This window comes from Myodes glareolus, chromosome 17 (assembly GCF_982192425.1).
Source record: "Myodes glareolus chromosome 17, mMyoGla1.1, whole genome shotgun sequence".
Classification (NCBI taxonomy): Eukaryota; Metazoa; Chordata; class Mammalia; order Rodentia; family Cricetidae; genus Myodes; species Myodes glareolus.
Genome location: NC_142042.1, coordinates 27,371,339 through 27,391,088, shown reverse-complemented (window position 1 = coordinate 27,391,088; position 19,750 = coordinate 27,371,339). Strand labels below are relative to the sequence as shown.

General features: G+C 42.5%; 1 protein-coding gene across 1 annotated transcript; it reads right to left on the bottom strand.

The window, feature by feature from the left end:
- Positions 1-3,935: 3,935 nt before the first annotated feature.
- On the bottom strand, positions 3,936-17,497 carry Ostc (oligosaccharyltransferase complex non-catalytic subunit). Its single transcript, XM_048456860.3, has 4 exons — positions 17,297-17,497; positions 13,289-13,382; positions 10,399-10,596; positions 3,936-4,487 (listed from the first exon to the last, which is right to left on the bottom strand). The coding sequence occupies exons 1-4, from the start codon at positions 17,433-17,435 to the stop codon at positions 4,469-4,471; spliced, it is 450 nt and encodes a 149-aa protein (XP_048312817.1). The 5' UTR covers positions 17,436-17,497; the 3' UTR covers positions 3,936-4,468.
- Positions 17,498-19,750: the final 2,253 nt, after the last annotated feature.

Here is a 19,750-nt window from a genome sequence, read left to right as displayed (position 1 = left end):
ATCTTTAGTGTTCAGGCTGATCACACTAGAAAGACTGCAGCATGTAGCAGAAGCAAACACAGTGCTTCCTAGAGGAGCTCCATCCAATTCAAACAAAATCCTTCTGACTTTGCCCTTCAGTTAAACACAGGCGTTACTTCCCATTTAATAACACAAATAAGCATCAACGGTGATCACAACACAATCTTCTCATTCATAGGTTTTCTCTCTCTCTCTCTCTCTCTCCCTTTCCCTCCCTCCCTCCCTCTCTCTCCCTCTTGTTTTCATGGTTTCTGTTGTTTTGAGACAGGATCTTGCTATAGAGCCCAGGCTGACCTTGAACTTGCAGGAATACTCTGCCTCTGTGTCCAGAGTCCTGAGATGATCAGCACATGCCACATCTGACTCTCGTTTATAATCCTACACATAGGATGCCCTCTTTATTAATCTGAAATAGTTCATCTCAATTGTTAATTTGATACAATCTCAAATATGGGTGTATTTAGGGTGTGTCTAGGCGAGATTATTTTGTGTGTGTGTGTGTGTGTGTGTGAGTGTATGTGTGTATGTGTGTATGTGTGTGTTTTGTCTGGGGTGTGTCTAGTCCCCTGGGTGGCCTGATGGGGCAGAATGGCCATGACAGAGACTCACCACTCTGTTTTGTCCCTGAGATGTGATCCACTGCTTCAGACTTCTGCCACCATAGAGCACCCTTGAACTGTGAACCGGAAGAAATTCTTTTCCTGTGAGTGCTTTTGCCAGACTCTCAGCCATCAGCACAAGAGACCTAGGACAGATCATAAGCCTGGCCCTGCCACTCCCCTCTTCCTTGAAGGAATATCTGCACAGTGTGGCAGAATGGCAAACCCAGTTGTTAGCTTTACCAGGTTTACCCGAAATTCCTAATCAAACGCTACTCTTAAGGTGACCTCCACCGACCAGTATCTAGCCACCTCCACCTGTCACAATGCCCTGACAGGCCAACTTTGTTCTGGAGCTACGGCCTGCCAGCCTGTGACGGCGTGTATCGCCTGCCAGCTTTTCCTGTAAATATCACTCTCTTCCTTTTCCTTTCAGATGAGTTACTCTCCACAAAACCATTTGATACTTTTCAGCACCCTCTCCCAGGAGAGCCAGGTGATCAGTCAAAGATAAGTTTGTCTCCAGTCCAATAGGCAATCTCATTCTACACTCATCTACCTGGTAAATAATACTTAGCAGTTTGTCCACACACGGTGATGTCAACTCATGCCCCCTAAAATATTTTATGCAAACCATGGATCATTTTTTTCTTCATATAAACATTGTACTTTTAACCAACGAGGTATTTTATGTAATTGATTATATGCTTCAAAATATTGATTTAAATATTAATATTTCACTGATTAAACACTTTACTGCATTGGCTAAAGAAATGATTACCCTCATTAGATCCGTCCCCTTGTATCAGTGGGTGATAGCATCCCTCGCAGTCCTTATTTCCTTTTTCATTTTCTTCGTCCTTCTGCTCTTCATTTGGAGTGGGGGGAGTGGGAGGGTGTTGGGGAGAGGGGCGTAAATGGAAACTTTTATAATTTAATAAAATTACTTTCAAAAAAAAGAAAAAAAAGGAAATGATTACCCAACGCTGGAGAGATGGCTCAAGAGCACTGGATGCTCTTTCAGAGGACCTGGGCTCGATTCCCAGCCCCCACATGGCTGCTCACAACTGTCTGTAACTCCAGTTCTAGAGGATCCGACACCCTCACACAGACATACATGCAGGCAAAATATCAATGCATGTAAAATAAATCTTTCTTTTAAAAAGCGTACATGTTAAAAAAAAATTACCAGGGAAAGGTTTTGTGTGCACAGAGCTTGTTTGAGCTCCGAGGCACTAACAATGGACACCCAGAAAGACGTGCAACCCCCAAAGCAGCAGCCGATGACATATATTGTGGAGAGTGTCACACCGAAAATGAAATCAAGTCCAGAGATCCAATCAGATGCAGAGAATGTGGATACAGAATAATGGACAAGAAAAGGACTAAAGGATTGGTGGTTTCGATGCTCGGTGAAAACGTGGAATTCAGGAGTGTCTTCGTTCAAACATTTCCCCCACTGATGCTCCTCTGTATAGCTCTACGACTACAGCTGCATACCTATGGTTTCACTTTAGAAATGTGATTGTATTTTAATACTTTGTATAAAGGAAATTTTGGTTTAGCCTATGACTTTTAATTTATTGTGCTTGTAATCTTTCACACCATGAAGATTAAAGTTGTTCCCCCACCCCCCACCAAAAAAAAATTACCCAAAAAGGGTTGGTTTTGAAATAGAAATACACCATCAGTGTAGCACCACCTAGCGGCACATAGTAGGAACTGTTACTACTCCATCAGTAGATGAAAGGGAAACCATGTTGTATTGCTGTCACTTTTGTCCACCTAACTTAAAGTTTTAAAAGATGGTCCAAGAGTCAAGCAAACAGAAACCACATTTACTCTGAATCAGGCCTGAACTCTGATCAGCACCAACGGGCCATTTTCCCGTCTGTTTAAAGCACGGGCACCCTTTCCTCTGGGCACATCACTGGTCCACATGGCTCATTTTGCCATTGTCCCTGCATACCTGGCAGCTCATAAACATCGTGATCTATTGATGACTGAATGCCAGCTCTGGAGGGCAGAGTCCTTGTCCATCTTACTCATCCTGTGCTCAAAGTTTTCTGAATAAATGAATGCATCTTTATGAATAGCCAATGACCACCCTTGGGACTGGAAGGCACGGGAGACTCGACTGAGGGAGAAACCTTAGTGTAAACTTAGAGATTTTTATTAGATTGAGCTACGAGAGAAGCAAAGGCCATGCCCTGCTGGAGAACTGGAAGACCTGGTCAGAAAAACTATACATCCATGTCTAGGAGTGTTCAAAACATGTTACTGAAAACCAGTGCAAGACGGGAACTGTCATCTACAGCCGTGATGATGAAAGCATGTTTGCACATCTGTGGGAACATGGAACGGTTCCCTCAGGAGCACCCTGATGCTCCTAATGACAGGCACAGCAAAGAAATAGTCAACACAACCCCTTCAAGGTAAGGTTACGGTTTCTATTGTGAATAAGAGGAAACACCCAGAGGCACCTGCAGGAGTCCAGACAGAGAAAGACTGGACACGCAGGGCTGAGGAAGTGGGAACATGGGAGGAAAGAGTGGAGACAAGAACTAGAGAATAGAGCAAGAGAGAGAAGGAGAGAAAGGCAGACTGACAGGAGGGCGGTGTACAGGGGGCAGGAGACTGGGACAGGGGCTTCCAAATGTGTAACAAGTCCTTGTGAATTGGGGACTCAGGGAACCTGGAGGCTAGCATGGGCTTTGATATCCAGCCACAGGTATATACTAATGGATCCAAATGTTTCTTTCTGCCAGGTCAGGGAAACGACTCTTTTTGGCAGATGGGAAAAGGTTTCACAGCTTCCTGAGGAAGAATGGCTTTGATCTAACTGCCAGAAATCCTCCTATAGTCCAGGCTGACTGCCCATGTCCAAGGGATAAGGGTACCCTTTGGAACTGATAGCTAACAATATAGTTAGAGATTTTGGGCATGACTAAAGACCACCACAGGATGAGTTAAGCTGGTTCTGGTGGCACACATTTGATCTCAGCACTCAGGAAGCAGAGGCAGACTGATATACATAGCAAATTTCAGGTCAGACAGAGCCACATAGTGAGATTCTATATCAAAAACAAAACAACAAAAACCACACACCAGGGCTGGAGAGATGGCTCTGTGGTTAAGAGCAGTGCCTGCTCTTCCAAAGGTCCTGAGTTCAATTCCCAGCAACCACATGGTGTCTCACAACCATCTGTAATGAGGTTTGGTGCCCTCTTCTGGTGTGCAGGCATACATAGAGACAGAATATTGTATACATAATAAAAATAATAATTTTTAAAAAAAATCACACACTATAAAATGTTAATTAGAAAAATCATTTATTTCTGCTCCTTTCATACATCATATTGTCCAGGAAACAGTCTCCCGTATGTGTCTGAAATGGCAGAGTACCACACACGCCGTTTAAAGGCTAAGCACCGCTGGAGGAACTGACCAGTTGTCCAATTGTCTCTGCTCTCACGATATACTTCTCGATTTGTATTAATTTCTGAAAATCGGAAATATCATGTCCAAAAAATGATAGGGGGTTGTAAAAAATAATCACTTTATTCAATACCAAAGTTTTAGAAACGGAGTCTATTTTCTTTAGGAAATAAAAAACTAAGAAGAAAATGCCACTTAACATAGTTGGTACATCAGAACAGGTCATCAGAAAAAATACTGTAATGAACTTGTCTCTGACACCATCAACCCGTCCCAGCTTTCCCACGCCCGCCAGGTGTCACTCAGCTCTGCCCTTCACTCCTCTCCACACTGCCCAGGGGGTGGCTCGGCCTTAAAGGTTTCACTAACAGGAGCCAATCCAGGGTTCACTGCGTTCTTCTCAAAAGGCACTAGCCCATCAGGTAACCCCTGCAGAAATAAATCATAAACACAGAAAGTGACTAGAAAGCAATAATTCAAAAAAGCCCACCTCCTTCCTAGGAATCAAAGGACAACCCCAAATCTCACCGCTACTCCTCCCCATTGCCTTGGTTCCCGCCAGGAAATAAGCACACTTCCCGCTACTCTCCCTCTCAAACATCACAAAGCAACACGCAAACTAACACAAACTTTGTTTGGAATATTGGTTTAAGATGTGTTATATTTGTTTATGATGTGGGACATTTGTTCAATGATGCAAAGATGTACTGTATTCTTTTAAGTTGTATTTGTTTAACTCTGTGAAGCTGTTGTTACTTTGCCTAAAACACCTGGTTGGCCTAATAAAGAGCTAAACAGCCAATAGCTAGGCAGGAGAGAGAATTATGTGGGGCTGCCAGGCGGAGAGAATAAACAAGAGAAATCTAGCCTCGGGGGAACAGTGAGCAAGGAGTGAAGAAAGGAGGAGAGGTGGGCACCAGGGACCAGACACCCAGTCGCACAGTCAGCCATGTAAGAAGGAAAGTATATGGAACAGAGAAAGGTAAAAGCCCACAGGCTTTAAAAGGCAGACGAGACAATTTAAGTTAAGGAAAGCTGGCTAGAAACAAGCCAAGCTAAGATCAGGCATTTATAGGTAAAAATTAGTTTCCATGTATTTAGCTGGGATATAAAGGTTAAAAAATAAAAACAACAACAAAAAAAACCCTGCTGGGTAGTGGTGATGCATGCCTTTAATCCCAGCACTCGGGAGGCAGAGGCAGGCAGATCTCTGTGAGTTGGAGCCCAGCCTGGTCTACAAGAGCTAGTTCCAGCTAGGACAGGCTTCAAAGCTACAGAGAAACCCTGTCTCAAAAAACAAACAAACGAACAAACAAAACTATAATAATTAGACACTAAAAGGTAGGAAAATGAAAAGACTACATAAAAGTTAAAGCTAACTATCAGAATCAACCATTGGACTCTCAAAATTATAACAAAAAATCAAGTCTTTTATGAAAACTGGCTTGAACTGCAGAGTCCCTCATCATTACTAGAGAAGGCACTGGAGAGTCGGGTATCGTGCCTGGAGCTGAGCCTCTGAGCCCCCACTGCAGAGGCGTCTTGCCCCTGTGGGAAGTCTCCAGAAGGCAGTCACAGACTACAGCTGTGCCCACGGACGACAGCAAATTTCCAGCGGCTCAGATGAGAGTCCTTTCACTGCGGCTGGAGCCCCTTGAGGAACTGAATGTGATCCTCCAGCTCCAACCCTTCCCTCCTGCAATGAGCGCCTGAGTCTAACACCAAGAAGGATCAAAAGAAAACTGATCCTTTTTCAGGATGCTATATATACTATATACATGCTATATATACTATACCCACACCACCAACTGACTGAATACACCCTGCACTCACTGAGGCCTCCAGAGCCGACCCCCTCTGAGACACGCTCCTACCACTCACTGGGGAAGATGGCCAAGTCTCACTCAGTCTCCTCAACTATAAAGTGGAGTTATTGCAGGAGACCTGAAGATTCTCTCGGAAAGCGTCTATGACGCACAGGGTATTCCTGGTAAGACGCTGCTAGCATCGAGCATGTTGAGTTTTCTCTCCTGTAAAGTAGGAGCTCACGAAGGCTTACTACAGTGCACACAACCAACACCTAAGGGTCTGATGACTCTAGATCAATGTGCAATCAATGCAACCTAGGCAAACCTCACTCTTCCCTCCTGTAGGATCTGCCCGGCCAATCTACTGAGAGCCCTCCCCGCACGAGCTCAGACTGAATAACATAAAAAGAACCCGGAGTTTGTATCCACACTGACTTATTCATGACCATAAAGTTTGGTAATTTCAAACAGAAACAAGAAAGTAACTTTCACAGCACAGAAATACTCAGGATGGTTTCCAGCAAGTGTCACATGGGGACCTGACACAGGAAGGCACTCAGCACCTACTTTCCTAGCAGGGCTCTTCCTAGAGACCAGCTCCTCTCCTCTGCTGTGTGACGTGAATATGCACATCAAAGCCCCACCCGGTGACAGTTAAATACTGTGGTATTCCTTCTTGAAGGCAGTGTGTGGCCTAGGCTGGTGTGCTATACACCTTAAGAAACACTAGGGCATGGGGCGCTGAACTGAGAGCCTGGCAATGAGAGCACCAACCGCTCTTCTAGAGAACCTGGGTTTGGTTCCCAGCACCTATATGGTGGCTCACAATCACCACGGAACTCCAGTTTCAGGGTATCCAACACCCTCCTCTGGCCTCACAGGCACCAGACACACACAAGGTGTACACATGCATGTAGGCAAAACATCCATACACATAAAATAAAATAATATATTTTTAATTTTTTTAAAAATGGGAAACACTAAGAAATATAAAATACTCTAAAAATAGCATGTTAGAAAAACATATAAACCACTATCATATACGTTTTGGTAGAGAATCTAAATAAATACCTTAGAATGCACCTACTATGGCCACTCCTAGAATCACTTGATCTTTCTTACAGACCAGATAATTGTGTAATCCTTAGTTATTATATCCAGGCAAATAAGAATTCTACAGATAAATACAGTTAAAGTAAAAACAACAGTTGGGGGCAACAAGACAGGCCAACAGGTAAGAGAGCTTGCTGCCCAGTATGACGACCTTAGTTCAACCCCAGGGACCAACATGGTAGAAGGGGCGAGCCAATTCCACAAACTCTTCTTTGACCGATACATGTACCATGGCACAGGCCCCTATATATACACACATATACACATGCACACACAAATAAATTTATTTTAAAAAATACAGAAGTATCTTTTTTTCTCTTCAGGGAGCCATTACTTCAACAGTCACTAAGCCCCTAGTCCTAAAAGGACTTTAGGATCGGGATGTAGCCCAGTAGAGAGCATCTGCCTAGACGTGTGAGGCTTTGGGGTCCAAAATAAATGGTTTCTCACTTTACATTTTAAGAAGTACTTTACTTAGTCAGGCAGTGGTGGTGCACACCTTCAATTCTAGCACTTGGAGTTCGAGGCCAGCCTGGTCTACAGATAAGTTCCGGGACTGGCTCCATAGCTACAGAGAAACCCTGTCTTGGAAAAAAAAACAAAAACAAAAAAAAAACCCAAACACACACACACACAGTATTTAATTTGTGTGTCATGTGTGTGCACACAAATGCCATGGCACACATGTAGAGGTCAGAGGAAACGCAAAGGGGTGAACTAGTTCCTCTACTTCCTTCTACCTACTGAGTTTCAAGGATGGAGCTCAGCTCATCACTCAACAAGGGAGTCTTTACCGGCTAAGCCGTCCTGCCAGTCCTACTCTCATTTTATAGCTAAGAGTCCAGTGACATACTGGACATGCTGACATACACACACAGACACCTGTGCTGACACACACACACAGACACCTGTGCTGACACACACACACAGACACCTGTGCTGACATACACACACAGACACCTGTGCTGACATACACACACAGACACCTGTGCTGACATACACATGCTGTGTGAGGCAGGACACAGGAATATGGCTCCAGCATAAGCAGCCCCACCACCATGGGCATGTTCCAGGCAGAGGACAGATTAAGCCTCAGGACAAATGAACTTGTAAAATTCAAACACTAAGAAATTAGAATGACTGATACATGATACTGTGAGGGTTTAGATGACAAATGCCTCCCATAGTCATGGACATTTGAACACTTTGGTCCTAAACAAACGACACTATTCAGACGTGGCCCTGCTGGAAGGAGCGCATCACTGAGGACCTGCGCCATTTGCAGCTGCTCTCTCTGTTTTGGCACTGTTGGGTCAAGATCTGAGCCCTCAGCTTCCTGTCCGGCCACCATGCTCCACCATCGTGGACTCTTAACCCTCTGGAGCCATAAGCTACTTTGGTCACAGTGTTTTATCACAGCAACAGAACAGGAACTAATACAGACACCTAATATAGTTCATTAAAAAATAAATTAAATTACTGAATAGATCTTTGTGTTTGGCTTGCCAGAGGTAAAAGTGGAATATATGAAAAATTCTATCAACTTCAAATTAAACCTGAACTACTTGTTTCTTTAGCAACCTTTCCTAAATTTCAAATTAACAACCTCAATTGGAATGATATTTCTACAAAACCAATTCACCATTCTTCTAAAAACATTTAAAACTTTCTGAGTTACAATCTTTATGGCTTCCGGTTTAGTGTTTCTACAGGCCTCCGGAGTGTGTGAACTAGTGGGCCTCTGATTCTTGGGCCTTCACCTGGGCTCTTTCCTTCTGGTGGTTAGTCCTGTACAACTTCAATGTGACAACTTTTGTTTTATCTCATTTTAGTTTTATATTTATTCTTAGAAGACTTTTCTTTTCTAATGAAACAGAAAGGGTGGGGATCTGGATAGGAGGGAGAGGACACTGTTAGCAGGACACATGTGAGAAAAGAATATTTTCAAAAAAAGGAAAAAAAATCTTTAAATGAAACTACGTTTTAAAATGTAATCCTTTCTCCTATCTTAAGGGACAATATTTCTTTCCTGTCTAAGGCTTAATGGTTTTGGCTTGTTTGTTTGTTTTAGCAGGCTGAAATCTGTATCTAAAACACCTGGGTCCAGAAGGGTTTGTTATGTATTTCTTTTGCTTAGTGTGTGAATGGCATATGTGTATGTACCTATGTGTGTGCGCACATGTACACGCGGATGTAAAACTCAGATGTCAGCCTGTCCCAGCTCTTCACATGGTGATTCAGAAGATGAACACAGGTCCTCTCACACTTCCAGAGCAAGCACTTGCCTTGTGGAGCCACCTCCCCAACTGAGATTTCAGACTGTTTAATGTTTGCATATATAATGAGATATCTTAGGGATGGGATCTAAATCTAAACATAAAATCATCTATAGGAGTAGGGTGTAGCTCAGAGGCAGAGGACTTGACTGACGTGGCTAGTTTATGTCAACTTGACACAAGCCAGAGTGAGTCATCTGAAAGGAAGGCGCCTCAGTCGAGAAGACACCTCCATACGATCTACGATCGAGTGTAGGCAAGCCAATAGGGCATTTTCTTAATTAGTGATCCATGTGGGAGGGCCCAGACCATTGTGGGTGGAGCCATTCTTGGGCTGGTGGTCCTGGGTTCTATAAAATAGCAAGCTGAGCAAGCCATGAGAGACAAGCCAGTAAGCAGTACCCTCTATGGTCTCTGCATCAGCTCCTGCCTCCAGGTCCTGCCTGGGGTGAGTTTCTGCCTTGGTTTCCCTCAGTGGACTGTAATACGCAAGAGAAACAAACCTCTCTTCCCCACGTTGCTGTGGTCAGCACAGCACAGTAACCCTAAGACACTGCCTAACATGAACAATGCTCCTGGATTCGATCTCGAGCACTGCAAAACTTTAAGCCCAAACCAAACCCATCATTTATGTCTTATGTATCTTGTCCATGTATCCAAAAGGTTAACTTCATACAAATTCTGTACATGAAACAAAGGTTTCATGGTGTAGCATTTTTCACTGTCCTATCATGCTGACTGTCAACAATTTTAGCTTTTCAGGTTAGGAATAAGAAACTTATGCCAATAACGAAAGAGCAGTAGCCGCCCATGGCTTGAAAATCCTTACTGTCACTAATCCTACTGGAATCTGACATAGTAACCAAAAAGGCACATCATAGAAAAACTAGCTACTGTCAGTCAGTGCAGCCGAGGCAACAGAACTAAACTTTCTCATGAACGTGCATGGGGATAGCCAAGAAGAACTACTGATCTCAGTTTGTTACAACCATAGCTACAACTTGAGAAAAATCAGTGTTCCTGGACACTTTTCACCTTTAAATGAGTGTTAAATTAAATCTATGGACTTATGCTATCTAATTAATTATTATACCAATTAATAACAAAAGTTAAATCACTTATTATACAAACTATTTTACTTACGGCAATTTCATTCTCATGAATACTCTGGCCATGAAGAAACTCAGCAGGACGCAGACAAAGCCAATGAAGAGAAGAAGAAACCTATTGAGTTTTGGAATATTTGGTGCATTGGAACGGTCCAGGATTATGAAACCTAAACCTCCCATTGTAAACAGGAAGCTAGATGCAAGTCCTTCCATAATATACTGCCCGTTCACTCTGCAAAAGAAAACCACAGCACGGCAAACGAATGTTACTAGAAAATTAATGTTGTTCCCTTTGGGTTGAAATTCCTGTTTTTGCTTGATGCTAAACAGTTTGTGCCAACATTTTATTCTACCCTTACAATTATGTATTATGCCTTTGGCTATTCGTCTGCTCATTCATTCAACAGGTTATTTATTGAGAGGCTTATCCCATCAAATATTATTCTAGGCTCTAGGAATACAACAGTTAACAAAATAGATAAAAATCTGTCTTGGCTGGGAATATAGCTCAGTGTCAGAACTTGCTAGCACAGGTACACTTAAGGCTTAACCCAGGCACCACAAAAAACAAAATTAATTAATTAATTAATTAATTAATTAAAAAAACTTGGAGAAATAGCCCAGCAGTTAAATAGCCCGGCTGTTATTCCAGAGATCCTGAGTTCAACTTTCAGCAACCACATGGTGGCTCACAGCTATCTATAATGAGATTTGATGCCCCCTTCTGGCATGCAGGCGTATATGCAGATAGAGCATCATATACATAAAATAAGTAAGATACAGGGCTTTTTTTAAAAAAAAAGTCAGCTAACAAAACTATCTAGAAAATCAATACACATTTAGTTATTTTAAAAGCTGAACATCTTATGCATACATGAACTTTAACTTTTCAAAGTTATGCTATTTAAACATATCACACGTTGGTTTTCAAGACAGGGTCTCACTATGTAGCTCCGGCTGTCTAGGAGCTCATTACATAGACCAGGCTGGCCTTGAACAAGAGGTATCTCCCTCTGCCCCCCAAGTGCTGGGATTAAAGGTATACACAACTTCCTGACAATCTCACCTTTAATTCCAGCTCTTAGGAGGCAGGGGCTGGTGGGTCTCTATGAATTCAAGGCCAGCCAGGACTGCATAGTGAGACCCTGCCTATAAACAAATAATATTCTATCAACTGCAAGAAATTTGAACTTGTGCTTCTTGAAGTCATAATAATTCATAAATCTCTAATCTTAAGGTCTTTTTAAGGCATGCATTCTTTTTTGTTTTTGTTTTTTCAAGACGGTTTTTTCAAGATGGAGCCTGTCCTAGAACTAGCTCTTGTAGACCAGGTTGGCCTCGAACACACTGAGATCCGCCTGTCTATGCCTCCCAAGTGCTGGGACTAAAGGCATGTGCTACCACGTTATGACCCCAACAATATCTCTAGCAATCTGTAAACCCTTATATGCCAATTTGTGTATATGCTTATATCTGATTTTTCTTTTCTTTTTTAAAAAATTTTACTGTTCCGTGTATGTATGTATATATTTAGGGGTGCACGTGCCAACGTGCCATAGCATGCATGAGGAGGTCAGAAGACAACTTGAAGTCAGTTCTGTATGGGTGCTGGCGACTGAACTCACGTTTAAGGTTGGCATCAAGTGCCTTTACCTGCTAAGCCACCTCAACAGCCCACATCTGACTTTTCAGGAATATGGTTATGTTGAATTCTTAGAGAAAGCAAATTTCTGCCAAAAAGATGGTTATTAATAGGTATTATAGAGAAAGTATATATTTTTCATTAACTAATTGATTTCATTGAAAAGATAATACTGTCTTTAAAAAAGAAAGAAAGAAAACATAATTTGGCACCAGACTCAGCTAGAATGCTGTTTCACTGATGAAATAGAATCCATAAGGTCTCAAAATTATGTTTCTTATGTTTTTTCTAAAATGCCCTCATAACTACCATAAACAGTCATTTCTTGCCTACACATGAGACGCCAGATTTGGTCTCCAAATAAGCAAATGCAGTGGTGCAATCAATTAGTATGTGGTGTTTATATGGTAATATATAAATGGATTTGCTAATTCCAACAAAATGTTACCAAAAAATGACTGTGGTTTGCTGACCCTAGAACAGTCTGTTATTGTGATTTTAAACTGGCCTTCAGGTTGGTGATATGCCAATCAATAAGATACACTTGACTTTCTTCTTTCTTTTTAAAGGTTTATTTACGAGTGCTCTATCTGCATGTATACCTTTACTCTAGAACAGGGCATCAGATCCCTCTGAGATGGCTGTGAGACACCATATAGGTGCTGGGAACCGAACTCAGAACCTCTGGAAGAGCAGCGAGTGCTCTTAACTGCTGAGCCATCTTGCCATCCCTACATGTGACTACCTAATAGATTAATAATACAGTTCTATTTTGTTACGTTCTTGCCTCATTTTGGCATAAGAACTCCACATTTTGAAACAGGCGTTCGTGTCCGCTCGCGGCTCCCCCACCCCCCCCCCCCACCTCTCCTCCACCTTTGTCTTTCAAGACAGGGTTTCTCTGTAGCTTTGAAGCCTGTCCTGGAACTCACTCTGTGGACCAGGCTGACCTCAAACTCACAGAAAGCCTCCTGTCTCTGCCTCCTGAATGCTGGGATTAAAGGCATGCACCACCACTCCCCAGCAAAACAGGTGTTTCTAAATGCAGATAAGTCCCACAGCATTTTCATTGTATTTCATTTTTATTTACTTTTGTTTCTGGAGAGCCAGAGTCTCACTACTGACTTAAGCTCACTATGCAGTCCAGGCTGCCTAAACCAGAGACCCTCTGCTGGGGTTACAAGCACGTGCCACCAGGCTCATTTTTCTTGTGCTAAATAATTAAGAATGCCCCAGCAACCTTCTTTCCCATCATCAAACTGTTCAAAATGCTATCTTTTACCTGTAAGCCAAGAAAGCTACTGGTCTCTGATGTCCATGTTCGTCAGTCATTGAGCCAACACTTGGAGGTTCAACAATAACATCATAGATTATTCCTAAAAAGAAGAAAATAGTTTGAAAAACAAAGATTGCAGGTTTCATTGCCTCTAATTACACTTAAATAGGACTTATTATTTACACATAAATAAGGCTGCTTTGATTATATTATTATAATCAAATCAGATCCACCTCACCTTCTAATCTTTGGATAAACCATTCTAGAACATCTAAACAATATTATCTCTCAAAGAGGTGCCAGTTTCATGAAGGGAACTTAGGAACCCCTGCTTATACTCTGGAAGAACTGTATAGGAAAGGACATAGAATACTAAGGATCTACTTTAGCACACAAAATACGGCCACATATCCATGAATTTATTTTTGTAAACTGAGGGAAGCCTAAGGAAACCTTCTAGCTCTTTCTCTTTGGCTAGCGGAGAGGAGTTCTCACTCTGTAGCAGAAGCTGCCATTGAACTCACTGTGCAACCCAGGCTGCCTCAGTCTCCTGAGTGCTGGGTCTCAGCCAGTCATCATTACTGTCATCCCAGCACCTCACAATTTAATCATGACCATTAAAGTACAGTAACATTCTCAACTTCCACTGTGGGGATACACTCTGTTCTTAGAAAGTCTCAACTCCAGCTTTTCTTATGAAATAGTAGGCCTGGGGGCTGGAGAGATGGCTCAGTGGTTAAGAGCACTGACTGCTTTTCCAGAGGTCCTGAGTTCAATTCCCAGCAACCATATGGTGACTCACAACCATCTCCGTCATGAGATCTGGTGCCCTCTTCTGGCTTGCAGGCATATATGCAGGCAGAGTACTGTATACACAATAAATAAAAAAATATTTAAAAAAAAAAAAAAAGAAAAAAAAAAGAAATAGCAGGCCTGTCTCCCTGCTGACAGAAGAAGTGATAATTCTCTTACCTTCTCCCTGGCAAACCTACGAAGCCTGGCACCTACGTTCACTGCCCCTTTCACTCAGCTACATGAGGAGCCCCTCCTCCTCACACCATCCCGGCTCACCTTCTCGGGAAGGTCACTCATTCCTTTGGATAGCTCTTCTCAGCCCTCTTATCAAGCTTTCTTTCCCTACATCAACCCTTCTTCACTCCTGTAGAGTCTCCTAACATTCTCTTTCTGCCTTTCTTAAATACACAGTCCTGGAAAGAACTAAGCAAACTAGCCCTGTATCTATCCCAGCTCTGCCAACCCCGACAGTGCGGAGGTTGCCCGTGACCTCTAGGTTGTGGCCTCCTGGTCCCACAACTGTTCTGTCACATCTTTCCAGAAACACCTGGTCCATTTTACAACATCACTTGCTAAAAGGCAAACAAAACAAAACTGGACAGATAAAAGACTAATTAAAACCGCTGCTACCCAACCTAGCATTATAACCTAGGCTACAGCTCCTTCAATTGTGGACTATAACACAGGGTTGACACAGCTGTGGGGATTGAGACAGACAGACAAAATGTCACTAGTGAAAGGTTTGTGGACATGCAAGCTCAAAAATGAGCTCTAAATTGCATATGTGCATACAACCCTGGTTCTGAACACAGAACAGGCAGTTTACACGAAGCACATTCCACACTATGCAATGACAGAAAGCACGGCCTGAAACATCCGAGCTTGGTCTCCAGACTGCTGTGCCCTGTGGATTACAGTTGCTTTTACTATATATTATTATAAACACAAAGTTTGCTCTCCTAAAAGCATGATGACAGGTATCAGATTAGTATTGTCGGACTGTACTGTATATTGGTCTTTAAAATTGTTGTTTGAGTTTCTTTAAAAATTGTTAAACGAACTTTAGCTTCAGATTTGGGCAGAATTTCCAACAATTTCTGAGATGGCTCTAAACACATTTGCCATCTCACACTATATGTTCCCAGCGCTGGCAACTATAAACCCAAAATACTAAACTCTGAAGGACACTGGGGATGCTCTGTATCCTCCAGGATCAAGCACTCAACTAAGGGCTGGTTCTCTACGTGAAAATAATTAAGTACATCCATCTCCTTAGTATATGAATTTGCTTTTGGTTTTAAGAAACAGTGCAACTATGTGTTGTAAAGTAAGTTTATATGTTACTATCAGTAAAAGTTTGGTATGTATATCTATTTTAGACACCTATTTCACACAAGCAGGGTTGTACAAAAGTTTCTCAGGCAAAAATGGATCACAAAGGAGGGAAAGTTTGAAGCCCTGATGTAAGTAAACAGAAACCACCTCACTGGTCTCCTGGTCCCGCATTTTTTCCATGCTTTCTTTTCTTTCCTAGTAAATCCATTCTAACCATTCAAACTCAGGCTTACCAGCCATTTCTTCAGTGACCACACCGGAATGGAAATGGCGCGTCCAACTCTTCTCTTCAATGTCACTCCATGTAGGAGGAAGCAGCTGTGTGGCACCTAACATGTCTCGACTACATCCCAGGGAGGGCACGGTAATTAAGGTTGTCTGCTGCTACCCCAGTGCTGAGTTACCAGAAACACCTGCTGTTCTCAGCAACACTGTTTCTGTATAAAGGTATACCCAGCTTCTAAAAGACTGTCTTTTCCAGGGGTCAAACAGTAAATGTACAAGATGTGGCCTTGACCACTACCGGTGTCCTTTCCGCTTTGACCCAGTGGTTAGAGCAGTGAACCCCCTATCCCCATTTATAAATAACAAAAATGAGAGCCAATGGAAAGCTGAGGCTTTAAAATAGACACTTCTGTCTCCAAGGAAATAGGGGTTAGGAAATAGATTGGTAAGAATGAAAACTAATTTTTTTAAAGCCAAATGCATTTTCTTTCATTTATTCAGTATTCACTGTTTAATGTGCTGAGCAAAACTTAATGCTAATGACACACCAGATAATGTCTTTTTTTAAAAAAAATAAAATACAAAAAAAATATTCAAGGGCTGAAGAGATGGCTCGGCGGTTAAGAGCACTGGCTGCTCTTCCAGAGAACCCGGGTTCAATTCCCAGCACCCACAAGGCAGCTCACAACTGTCTCTACCTCCAGTTCCCGGGGATCTGACCCCTTCCACACCAGTGCGCATAAAATAATGTTAAATAAATTATAAAAATAATTGTTTAAAGTGGCATTTAGTATTTCTGTTAACGTAAGCTAGGCAGGGCATAAACTCTACAGTTGAAGTCTGTCTCCTACCTCTTTAAAGACAAGTAGTATGAAATAGCAATCATACGGTCACCGCCACCCCACAAAAGTTGAACTACTCTTGCTAACTTAAGATCGTTTTAATTTTATGAGCTAAGTACACTATTCCCTAAACTCTAAGAGTACACTCCTGAGTAAATCCTGGAACTGGCGATCCAAAGGCTCTCTGAAGACTGCAGACAGGCTGCCAACTCAGCAGTAGTCAAGGCCACACCCCTCTGCATTTTCCACTTCAGAGGAAACTGGGTGACAGATAACTGAAAAGCGATGCTTTCCTTGAGTCCCCAACTTCTGTCCTCTGAAACACACTACCTTTTGGCAAGCCTCAATTCCAATCTCATGCATTTCTCAAAAAAACGTGGCTTCGATAACATTCCTTTCTCATTCTCATGACTGGAAACAAAGCAACCCCAACACTTTGGGGTTTGAGCTAACAAACTCAATGGCCGTCAGATCACTTCCAAGGTTCCAGGGACCACAAAGAGAGAAGTTTCAAAGTCCCACACCCTCTTGACCGACCACAGAAACACGGTGAAATTGATTATGATGTTCCCAAGAGCCTCACGTAGTAAGTAATAAAAAGAGCAAGCTGGGCTTGACAAATATATTCAACTCGGCTCTCGGGATGGGAGCCTCGAGGGAGAGGGCAGGCAAAGAGAAAAAGAGCACTTCTCTCCGGGGCAGGCCGTGAAGAGAGCTCCGCTCTGCCTGCAGACTCGGCATTGCCCTCTCGGCCGGAGCCCGGCTCGGCGCCCACGCGCCTCCGCAGCGCCCACCCGACCCATCACGGCCGAGTTACCTCCGGTAATGAGGAAGTAAGACACCACCACCAGGGCGTACACCGTCATGGCCGACGGCATGTGCACCCAGGGCGGCTTCTTCAGCTTCAGGTTGGGGCATTCGAGCACTAAAAATGGGACTCGGTACAGAGTCTCCATGACGGCGGCAGCACGGCCAGCCCTCCGGCCTCTAGCCTACCGTGCCGCCCGGAAACACGCCCCGCCTTCCCTAGTTCCTGCGCGTGCGTCAGTCCAGAAACGCAGGTCCGTAAGGGTCAGAAGTAGAGAAGCTACCCACTCAAGAAAAGAAAAACAAAATGGGCTATTAAGGTATATATCGGAGATAATAATATATAGAATTTTATTAAGCTGGAGTAGAGGGGTCAGACTTTCATTTTCTTGCTGAAAAACGTAGCTTAGATATTATGCATCTTCCAGGACCTCCAAGGCGTCTTACGTGGCCGAGCTAGAGACGAGGAGTCTCATCCCACTGCCCCGCCCACTTGCTGACACACTTGGAGCTGATTGGCTGCTGGAAGCTCTAAGGTCCCAGAGCTGCAGGGTGAATAGGAAAGTTTAGGAACCTGCTCTTTTCTAATATTGGGGCTTCCCCTTAGGACTTGGAGAAAGCTCAATGAATTGGGCTTTTTCTTCTTGCTGTATAGCGGTACTGACAATAGTCACAATTGTCAGTAATTGCCGAAGTCGTATTTTATCCATTTTTTTTAAAATCCAGTACATGTCTACCATAAACTGTGGCAGAACAAAATATTATTCTGAACGATTTGTATGTAGTTCTTTCGCCAGCCCCCATTATTCTTCCTTATTTTAATGTGTACAGTTTATGCAGTACTTTTTTCTCTTTTTGCCTCCTGCTCCTCTATAACATGTAAAATAAAATTTACTGATAACATTTAGCCTTTCACTACTTATTAGATAGCAAAGAAGGAAAAAAGGGGGGGGGTATTATCACCCAAAAATGGACAGAAGAAGTTCTTTTCCTCTTTGGATGTTGAAGCAAATTTGAGTTTTATAAAGGAGGATTGCATTTCTGGAGAAAGCATGATATTGCTGTGAAAATTAAATATTGTTTTAAAATGTATGTATAGATGCCAAGTCAAGCTGTAGTCTACTTGAATTTCAATATCTCACGAAGCTGGAGTCACATTGCCCAGATTCTTTTCACTGCAGAATTATTTTTGCTTTCTTCAACTTTTTTATTAGGTGCTGGACTCGAATCTAGTGCTTGCATATGCCAGCCTGAGTTAAAATGACAGCCTGAGTTAAAATGCCTGCCCTCTGCAAAGCTTTTTAGTGTGGGCCACAAGAAGCACATTGATTTTAAAAGACATTATTTTTTAAGCTAGGAAATAAACTTCCATTAGCTCTTTATTTCTAAAACTTTACTAATTCTTTGTTGAAAATAGATGGATTGGTTGGGCAGTGCTAGCGAATGCCTTCAACCCCAGCACCTGGGAGGCAGAGATAGTGGAGCTCTGTGAGTTCAAGGTCTGCCTTGTCTACAGAGTGAGTTCCAGGACAACTAGGAATACACAGGGAAATCCTGCCTCAAAAAACCAAAGAGGGGAGGAGGGAGGAAGAGGGGAAGGAAAGAAGGAAGAAAGAAAGAAGATGGGTGGATTGGGCTGGAGAGTTGGCTAAGAGTGGTTAAGAGCACTTGTTCTTACAGAGAACCCAGGTTTGATTCCCAGCACCCACATGGAGGCTTCCTTAGGCACCAGGTGTGCATGTCGTGCACAGACATACTGACAAAACACTCAAACACACAAAATAAAATAAATCTAAAAACATATTTTTTGAAAGGAAAAGCCTAGTCAGCACAATTTTTTAAAAGTAATATGAAAAAATGGATAGGTTAAATTATTGTGAAGTGTCAACACAGTAATACTACAGAACCTCTACATCTGATGCCATAGAAGTTCATTTTTCCTGGAGTCGATAGATCTCACAATAGGGTTGAAATAAAAATGGGGAAGGGTGGAGAACTGACTCATTGGTTGTATGAATTTTCCAGGCATCGTGCACTGAAAAAAAGAGTCTAAAGCAATGGTTCTCAACCCGAGGGTCTCGACCCTCTTATAGGGTCACATATCAGATATCCTGCATATCAAATATTTACACTACGATTCATGACAGTGGCAAAATTGCAGTTATGAAATAGCAATGAAAATAACGTTATGGTTGGGGGTCATCACAACATAAGGAACTGTATTAAAGGGTCACAGTGTTAGGAAGGTTGAGAACCACTGCTCTCAAGGAACATAAAAACAAAGGTGTGCATGATGAGATTATAGATTTTGCTTTTTCCAAAATCGCAAGTATTGCCTAGTTTGTTTGTAATTTATGTGTTAATTTTTGGATTTAGGTAGCTACCTATTGTAGCACAACAGTTTCTTTCCGGACTTCACATTAGCACATCTACTGGAGAGTAAACGCTGTGTCTGTCAGGAACA